General features: G+C 49.8%; 1 protein-coding gene across 2 annotated transcripts in view; it reads left to right on the forward strand.

Annotated features, from left to right (window-relative positions):
• Nucleotides 1–1786: 1786 nt before the first annotated feature.
• LOC139260093 (transmembrane protein 41A-like) overlaps nucleotides 1787–18114 on the forward strand; it is a 35935-nt gene continuing 19607 nt past the window's right edge. Inside the window, exon 1 of one of the 2 annotated variants that reach the window (XM_070876245.1) lies at nucleotides 1787–2025. In XM_070876245.1, the coding sequence (XP_070732346.1) occupies nucleotides 1895–2025 (131 nt within the window). In that variant the 5' untranslated portion in view covers nucleotides 1787–1894. Of the gene's footprint in view, nucleotides 2026–2080; nucleotides 2123–18114 lie in introns of those variants that run through there. The other variant, XM_070876246.1, reaches the window with a different exon arrangement.

Genomic DNA, 18114 nt, shown 5'->3' on the forward strand with positions numbered 1-18114 from the left:
GAGTGTGTGGGGGCCCCAGGGATTTGGGTGTGTGCGGGGGCCCCAGGGATTGGGGAGTGTGCGGGGGGTCCGGGGATTGGGGAGTGTGCGGGGGTTCCGGGGATTGGGGAGTGTCTGGGGGGCTCAGGAATTGGGGAGTGTGTGGGGGCCCCAGGATTGGGGAGTGTGCAGGGGCCCCGGGGATTGGGGAGTGTGTGGGGGTTCTGGGGACTGGGGAATGTGTAGGGGCCCCGGGGATTGGGGAGTGTGCAGGGGCCCCGGGGATTGGGGAGTGTGCAGGGGCCGCGGGGATTGGGGAGTGTGCGGGGGCCCCGGGGATTGGGGAGTGTGTGGGGGCCCCAGGATTGGGGAGGGTCTGGGGGGCTCGGGTAGTGGGGCGTGTGCGGGGCGTCAGGATTGGGGGGGTCCCCAGGATTTGGGAGTGTACGTGGCACCAGGATTGGGGAGTGTGCGGGGTCCCGGGGATTGGGGAGTGTGCGGGGCTCCAAAGATTGGGGAGTGTGCAGGGGCCCCGGGGATTGGGGAGTGTGCAGGAGCACCGGAGATTGGGGAGTGTGCGGGGGCCCCGGGGATTGGAGAGTGTGCGGGGTCCCCGGGGATTGGGGAGTGTGCGGGGGCCCCGGGGATTGGGGAGTGTGCAGGTGCACCGGAGATTGGGGAGTGTGCGGGGGCCCCGGGGATTGGGGAGTGTGCAGGTGCACCGGAGATTGGGGAGTGTGCGGGGGCCCCGGGGATTGGGGCGTGTGCAGGTGCACCGGAGATTGGGGAGTGTGCGGGGGCCCCGGGGATTGGGGAGTGTGCGGGGTCCCCTGGGATTGGGGAGCGTGCGGGGTCCCCGGGGATTGGGGAGTGTGCGTGGGCCTCAGGATTGGGGAATGTGCGGGAGCCCCAGGGATTGGGGCGTGTGCAGGGGCCTCAGGATTGGGGAGTGTGCAGGAGCACCGGAGATTGGGGAGTGTGTGGGGGGCTCGGGGAATGTGTGGGGGCTCCAGGATTGAAAAGTGTGCAGGAGCCCCGGGGATTGGGGGGGTGTGCCGCGGGCCCCGGGGATTGGGCAGTGTGCGGGGGCCTGGTGATTGGGGAGTGTGCGGGGTTCCCGGGGATTGGGGAGTGTGCAGGGGTCCCGGGGATTGGGGAGTGTCCGGGGGTCCCGGGGATTGGGGAGTGTCCGGGGGTCCCGGGAATTGGGGAGTGTGCAGCAGCCCCGGAGATTGGGGAGTGTGGGGGGGCCCCAGCGATTGGGGCACCAGGATTTGGGAGTGTGCGGGGTCCCCAGGTTTGGAGAGTGTGCGGGGGCCCCGGGGATTGGGGAGTGTGCGGGGGTCCTGAAGATTTTGGAGTGTGCGGGGGACCCAGGATTGGGGACTATGCGGGGCCTCTGGATTGGGGAATGTGCGAGGGCCCGGCGATTGGGGAGTGTGTGGGGGACTCGAGGATTGTTAAATATGCGGATGGCCCAGGGAGTGTGCAGGGGCCCGGGGTGTGTGCGGGGGGTGGGTCCGGGGATTGGAGAATGTGCCGGGGCCCTGGCGAGTGTGCGCGGGGGGGTCCCGGGGAGAGGGGAGCGGGGGGGGTCCCGGGGAGAGGGTCCCGGGGAGAGGGGGCGGGGACCCGGAGAGTGTTGGGTGGGTGGCAGAGACTGTGTGCCGGGGGGCCCGGGGGATTGGAGAATGTGCGGGGACCTGGGGAGTGTGGGATGTGTGCCGGGAGGCCCGGGGCCCTGGGAGTGCCCTTTGCCAGGCCCGGCACGGTTGCCAGGGTAACGGTGTGGTTGCCGCTGGAGGCGGGCCATTGTGATGTCAGGGCGGACTCTGGTCGGGTGACGAGGGGCGCGCTCGAGCTGAGAGCTGCCTGCTGCCAGCGATTGCGGCTGCCTCACCGAGCGCCCGGCTTAATGTCGGCCAAGTCTCCGCTTGGCTTGTTACTTATATTCGGCGCTGCCACCAGCTACCTGTACGTGCTGTCCAGCAACCTGCCCCATGCAACCCACGAGCCGCTGAGTGGCGAGGAGACCCGGGAGCGCAGGTAGGCCGCAGCCCCGGGTGTCTGGTGGGAGAGTGAGATGGATACGTGGGGGGGACGGTACTGGGGGCCAGGAGAACGCTGTGGAAGCTATGACGAGGTAAAGGAGGCGCCACTCTGCCCAGAACCTCTCGGTGAAATACTTTTTGAAGTGCAGTCACTGTTGTGATGTGGGAAGCGCGGTAGCCAATTTGCCCACAAACAGCAATGTGATATTGACCAGATAATCGGAGTAATGTTGGTTGAGGGATTAATCCAGAGACTTGACCGCATAATCCCTCCGCTATTCTCATGCGAGAGCGCCATGGGATCCTTTATATCCGAGAGAGAGCAAACGAGATCAGAGTGCTACCGGATCAGCCGTCTACCGGTTCCATGTCACCAAGCTCTTCGTTTAAAAAACTGCTTGTTGCAGGGGAGTTAGAATCATAGAAACTTACCGCATAGAAGGCCATGCGGCCCATCGAGTCTGCTGGTTCTTTGAAAAAGTTGTGTTTAGTCCGTAACCTTGTAAATTCCTCATCCTCAAACACCTGTCCAACTCCCTTTTTAAAATTATTTATGGACTGAGCTTCTGCCACCTTTTCAGTTGCAGCGTTCCAGATCCTAACAACTCTGAGTGAAAAATCTCATCTTCCCTCTTGATCTTTTGGTACTGATCTTGAGTCTATGTCCTCTGGTGATTTACCCACTCACCAGAGGGAATAATTTTTCTCTATCTACTCTTATCAAAACCTCTGATCATCTTGATAACCTCTATTTGGTCACCTCTTAACCTTATGTTTGAAAAAGTTGTGAAGGTCCACACTTTTGCGGTGCTGGGAAAGAAACTTACTAGTTTTAGTACTGAGTATATATTTTTCTAATATTTCTAATCACATCCAAAACAAGTTTAGTTGGATTATATTGCTTTTCAAAAATACGAGAGAACTGAGCCAAGGCTACAAACTCTAATTTCTCACTGCTGAAGCTGTTTAAACTGGAGATACCCCAGGAATATATCCCCTGGGAGGACAGACGCACAAACATTAGCGACTTCGTCCAGGCCAATATCCCCAGCATTGAAGCACTGACCACACTTGATCAGCTCTGCTGGGCAGGCCACGTAGTTCGCATGCCAGACACGAGACTCTCAAAGCAAGCACTCTACTTGGAACTTGTCCACGGCAAACGAGCCGAAGGTGGGCAGAGGAAACATTACAAGGACACTCTCAAAGCCTCCCTGATAAAGTGTGACATCCCCACTGACACTGGGAGTCCCTGGCCATAGACCACCCTAAGTGGAGGAAGTTTATTTGGGAGGGCGCTGAGCTCCTTGAATATCGGCGCCGAGAGCAGGCAGAAATCAAGCGCAGACAGCGGAAGGAGTGTGCAGCAAATCAGGCTCCCTGCCCACCCTTTCCGTCAATGACTATCTGTCCGACCTGTGACAGAGACTGTGGTTCTCGTATTGGACTGTACAGCCACCTAAGAACTCATGCTAAGGGATTCTGAAGGACTGCCTATGATGATGATGATGATTTATCCTGAGGAACAAAGCCAACAATTGTGTTAGTCACGAAATGCTGGGAAAACAGCATTTCCATCAGTGTCTGAAAAGAGAAAGTTTTAATGTTTTGGGTAAAGACCATTCGTTAGAATTTGTCCTTTCTCATTTTAGGTGCTGATGAATCTAAATTGTATTTGCAGTACCGTCCCCCCCAGCCCCCAAATTAGTAAAATGACTAGAAATAATTAAGGGCACTGTCTTCCTGCAAAATTTGTCTTTTGGTTTTAAACAATGTTGTCACTACAATTTCAGTAAAGTCTGTCACTGACTAACACTGGGGTACAGTGCTGATGGGTACAGGTCTGTCACTGAATAACACTGGGGTACAGTTCTGGTGGGTACAGGTCTGTCACTATATAACACTGGGGTATAGTACTGGTGGGTACAGGTCTGTCACTGTATAACACTAGGGTACAGTACTGGTGAGTAAAGGTGCATGTATAGGCTGTGAATATTTTCATATGGCCCCTTGAACTGAAAGTTGCCAGCTGGATAATTAGTTCGTAGACTTTGTCCTTCCAAAGTTGGATTATATCTAGAGCGAGCATAACACCAGAGTGCAGCATTGGTGTCTAGGACTGTCACTGTATAACACTGGGTTACAGTACTGGTGGGTACAGGTCTGTCACTGAATAACACTGGGGTACAGTGCTGGTGGGTACAGGCCATTCACTGTATAACACTGGGTTACAGTACTGGTGGGTACAGGTCTGTCACTGAATAACACTGGGGTATAGTACTGATGGGTACAGGTCTGTCACTGAATAACACTGGGGTACAGTGCTGATGGGTACAGGTCTCACTGTATAACACGGGTACAGTACTGGTGGGTACAGGTCTGTCACTGAATAACACTGGGGTACAGTACTGGTGGGTACAGGTCTGTCACTGTATAACACTGGGGTACAGTACTGGTGGGTACAGGTCTGTCACTGAATAACACTGGGGTACAGTACTGGTGGGTACAGGTCTGTCACTGAATAACACTGGGGTACAGTGCTGGTGGGTACAGGTCTCACTGTATAACACTGGGGTACAGTACTGGTGGGTACAGGTCTGTCACTGTATAACACTGGGGTACAGTACTGGTGGGTACAGGTCTGTCACTGAATAACACTGGGGTACAGTACTGGTGGTACAGGTCTGTCACTGAATAACACTGGGGTACAGTGCTGGTGGGTACAGGTCTCACTGTATAACACGGGTACAGTACTGGTGGGTACAGGTCTGTCACTGAATAACACTGGTGTACAGTGCTGGTGCGTACAGGTCTGTCACTGTATAACACTGGGGTACAGCACAGGTGGGTACAGGTCTGTCATTGTATAACATTGGGGTATGGCACTGGTGGATACAGGTCTGTCGCTATAACACGGATACAGTACTGGTGGGTACAGGTCTGTCACTGTATAACACTAGGGTACAGTACTGGTGAGTAAAGGTGCATGTACCAAAATAGTCCTGTCCAACTTGCCGATCTCTCCTGTCTTTGCTGACCTCCATTCGTTCCTTTCAGTATCACCTTTGTTTTCAAATCTCTTCATGTCCTTCCCTCACCCCCAACCACTACAATCTCCCTGAGCCTATGTCCTTTGGTTGTCCAGCTCTGGCCTCCAGTTGATCCCCGACTTCACATCCTATTCCATCATTTGTGGCAGAGCCTCCAGCAGTTTTGGTTCGTCCTCCCTAAACTCCTCTACCTAGTTACTTAAAACAGAACCTTTGGTTATGTCTCCGAACTCATATTGCCACTTGGCTTTCAGTTTTTCTCTGTGAAGCATCTTGTGAAGCTTATTAGGTTAAATGAGCTATATTTGTACATTACAATAGTGGCCACTGGAGGGAGCAGCGTGCGGCGGCATACCACTGCAGGGAGCAGCGCGTGCTGCTGCAGGCACAGCAGGAAGGGCAAAGGAGCAGCAAGAGTTTGTAGAGGGAAGTGTCCGGGGCCCAGGAGAGGCGAGAGTTTGGGGCCCGGGAGAGGCGGGTGACCCAGGAGCAGCACAGGCCAGCCCACACTGTGATATGTGCGCGCGCTAGGTCCGTGCAACAGAGCTGGTCTCCAGCCGTCTTGGGTAATCCTTGCCACTGGACCAAGACCAAGCTCTGTCAAGCCCATGTGGTGGCTGGTGTGCAACGGCCATCACACGTTAAAAAAATCCACACACAGGCATCTTCCACCCTTCAATATGTAGTTCGGGATCTGAAATATTAGGAAAAGGGGAGGTGCAACGAGACCTGGGTGTCATGGTACATCAGTCATTGAAGGTTGGCATGCAGGTACAGCAGGCAGTTAAGAAAGCAAATGGCATGTTGGCCTTCATAGCGAGGGGATTTGAGTACAGGGGCAGGGATGTGTTGCTACAGTTGTATAGGGCCTTGGTGAGGCCACACATGGAGTATTGTGTACAGTTTTGGTCTCTTAACTTGAGGAAGGACATTCTTGCTATTGAGGGAGTGCAGCGAAGGTTCACCAGACTGATTCCCGGGATGGTGGGACTGACATATCAAGAAAGACTGGATCAACTGGGCTTGTATTCACTGGAGTTCAGAAGAATGAGAGGGGACCTCATAGAAACGTTTAAAATTCTGATGGGTTCAGACAGGTTAGATGCAGGAAGAATGTTCCCAATGTTGGGGAAGTCCAGAACCAGGGGTCATAGTCTAAGGATAAGGGGTAAGCCATTTAGGACCGAGATGCGGAGGAACTTCTTCACCCAGAGAGTGGTGAACCTGTGGAATTCTCTGCCACAGAAAGTTGTTGAGGCCAATTCACTAAATATATTCAAAAAGGAGTTAGATGAAGTCCTTACTACTAGGGGGATCAAGGGGTATGGCGAGAAAGCAGGAATGGGGTACTGAAGTTGCATGTTCAGCCATGAACTCATTGAATGGCGGTGCAGGCTAGAAGGGCCGAATGGCCAACTCCTGCACCTATTTTCTATGTTTCATTGAAACACCTGTGAACGCATCCCTTTTTGGCGTGGAAGCAAGTCATCCTCGCTTCGAGGGACTGCCTATGATGATGCTGACACTTCAAAAGTACTTAATTAGCTGTAAAGCACTTTGGGATGTCCTCAGGTTGCGAAAGACGCTGTGTAAATGTGAGTTTGTTCTTTAAGTATGAGTTGTGTGGTCTGGCTAGTGCATTGTAAACCGTTGGCACAGCTTCTGCAGACTTGTAATCTGTTCTTCTGTTTGTATATCCCATTCTCTTATTAGCTTTTGAATTGCTTTACCACTTTATCTGGACATCGAAGGTGACGTCTTTAATTATTCCTGTGTCTCTCTCTCTTTCTTGTTCAATTGATACTGTGCTTATGACACTCGTTTTTTGATCTATGTGTGATACTTTATACGCTTGCATTTGTGCACATTCGGAGGCTGAACTCCAAACCATCATTGATTCCTTCACTGAAACGTATGAGAGACTGGGTCTTACATGAAACATTCGAAAGACAAAGGTTCTTTACCAACCTGCTCCTGCCACCTAACACTGCCCCCCGATTATCAAGATCCATGATGAGACCTTGGACAGCGTGGAGCACTTTCCATACCTTGGGAAGCCTTCTGTCAGTGAGGGCGGACATTGATGACGAAATCCAACATCGCCTTCTTGTGTGCCAGGGCAGCCTTTAGCCACTTGAGGAAAAGAATGTTTGAAGACCAAAACCTCAAACCCGGCATCAAGTTTGTGGTCTACAGAGCAGCAGATACCCGCTCTCCTGAATGCTTCAGAGACATGGGCAACGTACAGTAGGCACCTCAAGGGACTGGAGAAGTAACACCAATGTTGCCTCTGCAAAATCCTGCAAATCCATTGGCAGGAATGGCGTACCGATGTCCGTGTTCTTTCTTAGGCCAATATCCCCAGCATCGAGTCATTGATCATGCTCAATTGACTCCGATGGTCGGGCCACATTTTCCGCATGCCTGATACTAGACTCCCGAAACAAGCTCTGTCTGAGCTCTGTCATGGCAAGCAAGTCCCAGGAGGGCAGAGAAAACGCTTCAAGGCAACCTCAAAGCCTCCTTTAAAAAAAATGTAACATCCTCATCGACTCTTGGGAATCCCTGGCCCAAGACCGCTCAAATAGGAGGAGAAGCGTTTGAGAAGGTGCCGAACAGTTTGAATCTCTTTGTCGATAGCACGCGGAAGCCAAGCAGAAGGAGCTTACGATAAACCAAGCACCACAACCACCCGTCCCTTCAACCACCACCTGCCCCACCTGTGGCAGAGTCTTGTCAATCCCGCTCATTAGTCACCTTAGAACCCATAATATTGGTGTGGAAGCAAGTCATCCTCGACTCCGGGGGACTGACTAAGAGGATATTTATCAGTGTTAAATTTGATTTTGTCTGTCCAATTACAGTACAACCTCACCCTATTAATCTGAACTGACATGCGTTCAACAGGGTGGAATTTCAGTAGCCCTGGGGTTGGAAAGTAGGACTTCACTGTACTGAACTCTGGCCTATAGAAACTCCTTGCCTTGGCCCAAAGCTCTGGAACTCTCTCCCTAAACCTCTCCACCTCTCTACCTCTCTCTCCTCCTTTAATATGCTCCTTAAAACCTGAACAGCAGGATGTAGATAAATTAGGAAATTGGGCAGGTCAGTGGCAACTGCAGTTCAATGTAAATCAATGTGTTTTCCTACAGATTTCAAACACCAAGACTTAAAAGACGCAATAAAGATTTGAATTTTTCCAATACAATGGCAGGATTTATTAAAAAGATTTAAAAGACTATAAGTTCCTAATTCAACTGTATTGAGTACAGGTTCAAAAGTATCAAACAAGACTACAAACTCCCGAGCTTAACGCTGTTGAATATAGGGTTAAAAGCATCAAAAGAAACTACAAATTCTCTAGCTTACAGGTTTTAAGTTCCTTCCTCGCATTATCTATGCACTTAAGCTACCCGTTTATGTACAATTTAAAAACGCTTTCTCGCAATATTTATGCATTCAAGATAACTAGTTTACGTACAATTTAAAAAAAAAACTCCTTCGCAATATCAATGCATTTGAGTTGACCAGTTTACACACACAATTAGGAAAAAAAATTCCTTTGCAATATCTATGCACGGTTACGTAGCATCTCTCTCGCAATATTTGAGTTTGGGTTAATTGGCTTACGTATAATCCTTTGAGTGATCAGTTTGACTGGATTATAGATTCTGAATGTTTGGCAGGGTGGCTCACAACACCTCCCTTCGATTTCCGTTTTCAGCTCCAGAGAAAAAGCACTCCTTTGTCCTTGCTTTTCATACATCATGATAACGTCGTGTCGAGAAGGCCGGGATTTCGGCCCCATTATGTCCATTTTTCGGTAACACATAGAAATAATGAGTCATGGAAAAGTGCAATGATACCAGAGATGAGAGCTAATAATTCAAGGGATTATAATACTGGCATAAGAACAGAAAATGTTGGAAATACTCAGCAGGTCAGACAGCATCTATGGAGAGAGAAAGAGAGTTAACGTTGATGACCTTTTGTCATAAAACTGGGCCTGTGTTCATGGAATAGAGAAGGTCGAGGAGCAATTCGACTTGTTTCTGCTGGTTAGTAAGCTGGTAACAAAGAATTACATCGCGTATACAGCACAGAAAAGGCCATTTGGCCCAACCATGCCAGGTTTATACTCCACGCGACTGTCCTCCCATTCTTTCTCATCAAACTCTTATCGACATAACCCTCTATTCCTTCTGCCTCAGAAGTTCCACATTCTCACCATTCTTCGGGTAAAGAAGTTTCATCTGAATTTCTTATTTGATTTCTTAGTGACTATTTTATATTGATGGCCTCTAGTTTTGCTCTTCCCCACCAGTGGAAACACTCTCTCTGTGTCTACTTTATCAAAACCTTTCATAATTTTAAAGACATAATTTTAAAGACATCTATTAGGTTACCCCTCAGCCTTAATCTTGAACTGGAGCGGGAACTAGATAAAGATTTTAAAGGATAAGGGAAAGAGCAGAGAAATAGATTAGAATGGATAGCTCCAGGGGAGGAGCTAACACAGACATGGAAAGAAAACTTAGCTAAAATTCCTATGATTCAACACAATCTGAAGTTTTAATAGGCCAAAATCTGATAGTGAGCTCATACTATAAATTTTTTTGCAAATCTTGGCTGCATCCACTATTTCTACTGCACTCTTTATCAGAAGAAAAATTGGGAATGATGAGTTTTTTGTGTCCATATCACAGCATTAACTGCTGTGGGGCTGCACTCAACATACCCCCCTCCCCCAGCTCTGTCATTAGCCCCCTCATGAGCAAAGAGTGAAAGAACTTGCATTTATATAGCACCTTTCACATATTCCATACATCTCGAAGTGCTTTACAGACAATGAATTACTTTTGTTTTTGAAGTGCAGTGAAGTGTAGGCAAACACAAGAACCAATTTTCGTACAGCGGGGTCCTCCAACAGCAAATTAGACAAATAATCAAATAGACACGGCAAGGGAATATACCATAAATACGAACATACGAACAATGACGGACAAGTAAAGATCATCTGGTCCATCAAGCCTGTCCCACACAATTGTGATACTTTGTGTATCACAACATATACACTCCACCCAGCCCAAAACCATATGATCTCCTGGGATAGGCAAAAAACCCAGGCCAATTTTTTTGAAGAAAAAAATCTGGGTAATTCGTCTCTGACCTATCTAGGCGATCGTAACTCATCCAGGAGGTCACTCTGGCCATGAAATTCACTGCAGTACCTACCTTCTGTAAGAAGTAATCGCCGCCGCAGCCAGAAACAAATCCAGGTAGGATACTGAGAAGTGTAGAGGGACAGAGAGACCTTGGAGTGCATGTCCACAGATCCCTGAAGGTAGCAGGCCAGGTAGATAAGGCGGTTAAAAAAGTATATGGAATACTTGCCTTTATTAGCCGAGGCATTATAAGAGCCGGGGGAGTGGTTTATGCTTGAACTGCATAAAACACTAGTTAGGCCACAGCTAGAGTATTGTGTACAGTTCTGCTCACTACATTACAGAAAAGATGTGATTGTCATTGAAAGGATACAGAGGAGATTTACGAAGATGTTGCCAGGACTGGAGAAATTTAGCTATGAGAAAAGATGGGATAGGCTGGGGTTGTTTTCTTTGGAATAGAGGAGGCTGAGGGAAGACCTTATTGAGGTGTATAAAATTGTGAGGGCCTAGACAGAGTGGATAGGAAGGACCTATTTCCCTTCGCAGCGGGGTCAATAAACAGGAGGTATAGATTTAAAATAATTGGGAGAAGGATTAGAAGGGGGTTGAGGAGAACCTTTTTTTAAACAGAGGGTGGTGGGGCTCAGGATCTCACTGCCTGAAAAGGTGGTAGAGGCAGAAAGCCTCATTACATTAAAAAAGTACTTGGGTATGCACTTGAACCGACAGGGCTACTAAGGACCAAGAGCTGGAAAGTGGGATTAGGCTAGATAGCTCTTTGCTGGCCGGCGCAGACGCAATGCCGTAGCTTTCTATGATTTTATGATCTGTTTTGGTGATGTTAGTTAAGGGATGAATATTTTACCAGGATATAGACAGAACTCCGTGGTGGGATCTCCTATAACCATCTGGGCAAGCAGGGCCTAGATTTAACATCTCAGCCTTTTTTAAAACTAGTTTCTCATCCAATACATGCTTTTATCTTTGATTCCTATTAGTTTTAGTTTAATAAATCTTTTGTGTGGAATTTTGTCAAAACTGTTTTGAAAGTCCAAATAAATTGAGATGGAGTGATGCTATTTACTTTATCTGCAGGATTTTCAAAGAAAGGGAGGAAGCTTCTGAAGATAGATCTTTCCCATTAAGCCATTGTTATACAGATAGTCCTTTGAATATATTCCACTATTTTGTCCATTATTGATATTGGGCTAAAAGGCTTGAAAGTTGGCTGGGAAACCCATTCTTTCCCAGGACTATAGAACTATGGTACTCTTTGTAATGTATGCACTTGTGAGTATGCTTACATCCTTGCCAGGGTGTCCCTGGAGATGGAGCACGCGGTGTCCACCGGTACGCTCGCGGCCTCCGTGAGAGGTGGGCGCCAGAGGGACTGGAGTGCATCATCACCCCAGGCAAGCAAATTTTAATTTGATGTTTTTTTGTCTAAAGTTTGATTTGTTTTCTGTGCCAGTTTTAGTGCCCCCCCCCCTTTTAGCTAGGGGGCACTTATATAATTTGTGTTTTAGTGCCCTCAAATAAAAACCTCCAAAAACAAGGAGGCACTTGAAAATGTTTGGGAGTGTCTCTCCCCCTCTAATCAGGAGGCACTTGATTATTGATCACAACTTAAAATAGTTGTAGAGCTGTTGAGTTGCGAGTGGCTTAGCCAGTCACATGATGTTCACAAGACTCAATAAAACCCTAGCCAGTTGGATCCACGATGAGGTATGCAATTGTGAGCCTGGTAGATGAACTGGTAATGTGTAGTGGGATTGTTGAAGAGGAGGAGCTGCCTGCCTGCTACTACTAGCCTTTTACTGGTGCTGCAACAACAACTGCAGAGAGATAGGTGTCTGAGAGGAGGAAGAGTCCTGCCACAACTACAGCGGGGCTGCTTGGAGAGGGGAGGAGAACAAGAGCTGCCATTTCTTCTACTACAGAGTTTGAGAGAGGGGAGAAGAACAAGTTGCGAAAAAATCAACCCCATCATCTTTGTGGAAGGAGGGTGTAATTGGTGCGCACTCAATAAAGACTTTGATTTATCGGTGGGGGGAGGAAAGAAGACATCAAGAAGGCTGGAACATCATGGGGGTTGTGTGTTTGCGTAAGTGTGTGGGGTTCTTGCCAGTAACTAGGCCCCACACACCACTAAAAAACATCCCTCCCCCATTGCCTGGCCTGGGATAGCTGGAGCTGCCTGGGTGAAGTTAACATCATTAAATTAAACATCGTTGAACTTGGTTGGAGGACTGTTCCAGCCATCCCGGTGAAGACATCTTCTCCCCCACCAGAAGACTACCTATATAAGACTTTTGATTACCATTGGAGAGTGCACCCCTGCAAGCACCCACCCAACATCGTGAGGGGCGACCCTCCCCTCACAGCCTCCCTCCTTTCCACCCCTCTCTCTCTGTCTCTCCTTCTCTCTCTGAGAGGCACCTCTTTCCTCAATTCATTAAAATTACTGAGCAGAGGGAATAGGCCTCCCCCCAAATATTAAAAAACCGGGGAGAGGTGTGCCTCAATAAGAGCTCCCTATGCTCAAATAACGAGGCCATTAAGACCTTCAGGCCTGAGACTTGGGGTGAGTGTAGCCCTTAAAGGAACCCTATAATGGCGAGTCCATCTTCCCGGTGGCGGGGCCAGCCCTGACTTACGCGCGCGTGGCAGCAACACAGCAACAGCCACAACGGCTCCTGCTGCTACTGTTTCCCCGCCATCATTTAAATTAATTACCAAGAAACATGGGGTAAAGAGCTACACTCATCCCGCCATGACCATTGAGGAGTGTGTCAGCAATGGCTGGGGTTGTCGGCCCCTCGGCCATTGTCGCCATCTCCAAAATGTACGGGAAGGCTGTGTTCTTCCTGGGGTCGGAGCAGGCGGTGTCCCTGGCCATAAATAAGGGGCTCACAGTGGGTGGGACCTTGAGGCCACCGCGCAGAGAATAGTCATCTTTAACGTCCCGCCTTTTGCCCCTGGTGAGCTCCTCCTCCCCCACCTAAGTCAACTGGGGGAGGTAAGGTCGGGGATAAATTCGATACCACTCGGCTTCAGGGAGGCAAGCCTCCATCAGCTGGCGCGGGAAGAGGTAACGGAAGGGGATTTTAATGTAATACAAGAGGGGACAGCCTACCGCGTCCGTCGGTTTACGGTGCTATGCCTGTAAGGAGGTGGGGCATGTTCGTATAAACTGTCCTGCTTCCAAGGCTGCTAAAAAGGCCAAAGCGGCCAAGGCTGATGCCGCCGCTACTCCTCCGCCCCCCCACCACCCGTTACCGTCCGAGTGTCGGGAACCATAGAATCGCGGGCGTTGTCGGGGGGCCAGTGTCATCACGGCCTCCGACGGGGGGGGGAGAACATCCGAGAATAAAGAAGGCACGGAGGAAAATGAAACATCTAAGGCCAAGTCCCCTCAGTGAACCAAACAATCCCATCGCTGCGACCACCTTACCGGCAAGCACATGGCATCCTACGCCCGAGCTCTTGACCACACCCGCTCCCGTGGAGAGTTTGATACCCGCAATTGGGCTCGGGCACGGTAACCAAAAAGAGAAGGTGGAGACAGACATGGAGGTCTCCCTGCCTCCACGTCTCTCCAGACAAAAAAGGAGGCACCGCTCCAGGGAAGCAGAGGAGCACCAAGGTTCCCCCGTTTTGGAGGAGTTGGTGACTGGCGCATGCCCCTCCCCCGGTCCCAACGCACACCGTAGACGAGAGTCGTCTGTCCCTCTGGAGGGTGAGACAGCCATGGCTGTCCAGTCTGATCCTCCGTTGCGGAGGCTGCAGAGCCATCAAATAAAACAGTCGTCGCTGGGTCAAGCGCCCTGGGAACTGAGGCAGGCGAGGCCGAAGAGGCCAGTCCGAGCCCGCCCAGTCAAACCTTAACATCTCCCAGGAACTGCTCGACGTGGCAGAAAATGTTTCCCAGCAAACCCCGCCTGCTGGGTGGTGGGGAGGGTGCGGACCTCTATCTACGTCTCTGATGTTGGTGCCAGGTGTGTTGGAGGAACTGGAGATGTTTTTCTCCCCAGTTTTTCCATGCAGCCCAGGGCGGAGGGATTCCCCCGTCCACTGCCGCTTCCTGACCCAGCACCCCAGGAGGAGTCCAGGGAGGACTCTTCTGTCGGTAGGATGGACTGGCCGTTGGTGGTGGCCACCTGGAGGAGGACGAGCTCGGTGGTGGGCGTGGGAGAGGATTTAGATTCCATTGCCAGTGAGGCGGTGGATCTCCTTGTGCATGCCGCTGAATCCCCCCTCGTTCGTGTCAAGGAACTCCAGAGATTTATGGCTGAATGCCATGGACGTGGCAATAAAGTCCAGCTGGTGCCTGAGGAGCTGGCACGGCGCCTATCCTGGGCCGGCGCGTGGCCAATGTCTTCGAGTCGCTAAAAACAACACTCCGTTAGGTGTGTCGAGGATGCGAAAGCATGTGGGGCGATCCTGTCTGAACTGACCCCCGTCCGGACGGAATTCCTCATCGGCACCAAGCCCCGAAACCTCCTTCGGGAGCCGGTGCCTCACAACTTGAGCCTCCTCTGGGAAATCCCCTCCATGCCTATCAGCTCTGCGTGGAGGGGATTCCTGTGCACGCTGCTCTTGCACACTCTCCACCTTGCCATCCTCGTCTGCCGTCCGGACACACCATGGCGCACCATCTTGCCGTCCGGAGGAGGCAGGGGTCCCCAATGGAATGCTCTCTACGCGGGAATGCTCCCACTATTTATTGGGGAATTGGCCTGGAGGGTGGTGCACGGAGCAGTCCCGTGCAATAGGTTTTTAAGTCGGTTCACGGACTCCCAGGCCGCCTGTAATTTCTGCGGTCTAGGGGAGTTCGTGTTCCATGTGTTTGTAGAGTGTGTGAGGTTGCAGCCCCTATTCCATTATTTGAAGGGGCTGCTCCTCAATTTCTGGTTGCACTTCAGACCCATGCTCTTGATCTTTGGGCACCCTGTGCGGAGGCGAACGGGCAGGTCGGAAGGCCTCCTCATGGGCCTACTCCTGGGCATGGCCATGGTGATCATTAACTGGTCCAGGCAGCGGGCGGTTGAGGATGTCGTTCAGCCGACTGCCTGCCTCTCTTCCGCGGTTACATCCGAGCCAGGGTGTCCCTGGAGATGGAGTATGCGGTGTCCACCGGTACGCTCGCGGCCTTCCGCAAGAGGTGGGCGCCGGAGAGACTGGAGTGCATCATCACCCTCGGCAACCAAATTTTTATTTGATTTCAGTTCTGGTAAAAAGTTAATTTAATTAATTTGTCGGTTTTAGTGCCCCTTTAGTCAAGGGGCACTTGATTATTGTTCTACCAAAATAGTTGCAGCCCCTGTGTCAATATTTGAATGGGCTGCTCCTCAAATTCAGGTTGCGCTTCAATCCCACGCTCCTGATCTTTGGGCATCCTGTGCGGAGGGGAGCGGGCAGGTTAGAAGGCCTCCTCGTTGGGCTGCTTCTGGGGATGGTCAAAGTGGCCATGAACCAGTCCAGGCGGTTGAGGGGGTTGTTCAGCCCAACTGCCTGCTTCTCTCCCGCGGTTACGTTCAAGCTAGGGTGTCCCTGGAGATGGAGCACGCGGTGTCCACCAGTACGCCATGGCCTTCCGTGAGAGGTAGGCGCCGGAGGGACTGGAGTGCATCATCACTCCCAGCAACCAAATTTGAATTTGATTTAAGTTTGTTAAAGTTTAGAAACATAGAAACATAGAAAATAGGTGCAGGAGTAGGCCATTCGGCCCTTCGAGCCTGCACCACCGTTCAATAAGATCATGGCTGATCATTCCCTCGGTACCCCTTTCCTGCTTTCTCTCCATACCTCTTGATCCCCTTAGCCGTAAGGGCCATATCTAACTCCCTCTTGAATATATCCAATGAACTGGCATCAACAACTCTCTACGGCAGGGAATTCCACAGGTTAACAACTCTGAGTGAAGAAGTTTCTCCTCATCTCAGTCCTAAATGGCCTACCCCTTATCCTAAGACTGTGTCCCCTGGTTCTGGACTTCCCCAACATCGGAGACATTCCACCCGCATCTAACCTGTCCCGTCCTGTCAGAATCTTATATGTTTCTATGAGATCCCCTCTCATCCTTCTAAACTCCAATGTATAAAGGTCCAGTTGATCCAGTCTCTCCTCATATGTCAGTTCTGCCATCCCGGGAATCAGTCTGGAGAACCTTCGCTGCACTCCCTCAATAGCAAGAACATCCTTCCTCAGATTAGGAGACCAAAACTGAACACCAATATTCCAGGTGAGGTCTCACCAAAGCCCTGTATAACTGCAGTAAGACCTCCCTGCTCCTATACTCAAATCCCCTAGCTATAAAGGCCAACATACCATTTGCCTTCTTCACCGCCTGCTGTACCTGTATGCTAACTTTCAAAGACTGATGTACCATGACATCCAGGTCTCGTTGTACTTCCCCTTTTCCTAATCTGCCGCCATTCAGATAATATTCTGTTTTCGTGTTTTTGCCCCCAAAGTGGATAACCTCACATTTATCCACATTATACTGCATCTGCCATGCATTTGCCCACTCACCTAACTTGTCCAAGTCACCCTGCAGCTTCCTAGCGTCCCCCTCACAGCTCACACTGCCACCCAGTTTAGTGTCATCTGCAAGGGACCTACGTTTTTCTTCACTAATCTTTTTCTCTTCACATATCTATTGAAGCTTTTGGAGATATTACACTCAATTCCTTCATCTAAATCATTGATGTATATTGTAAAGAGCTGGGGTCCCAGCACTGAGCCCTGCGGCACTCCAGTAGTCACTGCCTGCCATTCTGAAAAGACCCGTTTATCCCGATTCTCTGCTTCCTGTCTGCCAACCAGTTCTGTATCCACATCAGTATATTACCCCTAATACCATGTGCTTTGATTTTGCACACCAATCTCTTGTGTGGGACCTTGTCAAAAGCCTTTTGAAAGTCCAAATACACCACATCCACTGGTTCTCCCTTGACCACTTTACTAGTTACATCCTCAAAAAATTCCAGAAGATTTGTCAAGCATGATTTCCCCTTTATAAATCCATGCTGACTTGGTCTAATCCTGTCACTGCTTTCCAAATGCGCTGCTATTTCATAATAATTGATTCCAATATTTTCCCCACTATTGATGTCAGGCTAACTAGTCTATAATTACCCACTTTCTTTCTCCCTACCTTTTTAAAAAGTGGTGTTACATTAGCTACCCACCAGTCCATGGGAACTGACCCAGAGTCAATGGACTGTTGGAAAATGATCACCAATGCATCCACTATTTCTAGGGCCACTTCTTTAAGTACTCTGGGATACAGACTATCAGGCCCCGGGGATTTATCGGCCTTCAATCCCATCAATTTCCCTAACACAATTTCCCGCCTAATAAGGATATCCTTCAGTTCCCCCTTCTCACTAGACCCTTGGTCCCCTAGTACATCCGGAAGGTTATTTGTGTCTTCCTTCGTGAAGACAGAACCAAAGTATTTGTTCAATTGGTCTGCCATTTCTTTGTTCCCCATTATAAATTCACCTGAATCCGACTGCAAGGGACCTACGTTTTTCTTCACTAATCTTTTTCTCTTCACATATCTATTGAAGCTTTTGCAGTCAGTTTTTATGTTCCCGGCAAGCTTACTCTCATACTCTATTTTCCCCCTCTTAATTAAACCCTTTGTCCTCCTCTACTGAATTCTAAATTTCTCCCAGTTCTCAGGTTTGTTGCTTTTTCTGGCCAATTTATATGCCTCTTCCTTGGATTTAACACTATCCTTAATTTCCCTTGTTAGCCACGGTTGAGCCACCTTCCCTGTTTTATTTTTGCTCCAGACAGGGATGTTCAATTGTTGAAGTTCATCCATGTGATCTTTAAATGTTTGCCATTGCCTAT

This window comes from Pristiophorus japonicus, chromosome 3 (genome assembly GCF_044704955.1).
Source record: "Pristiophorus japonicus isolate sPriJap1 chromosome 3, sPriJap1.hap1, whole genome shotgun sequence".
NCBI lineage: Eukaryota > Metazoa > Chordata > Chondrichthyes > Pristiophoridae > Pristiophorus > Pristiophorus japonicus.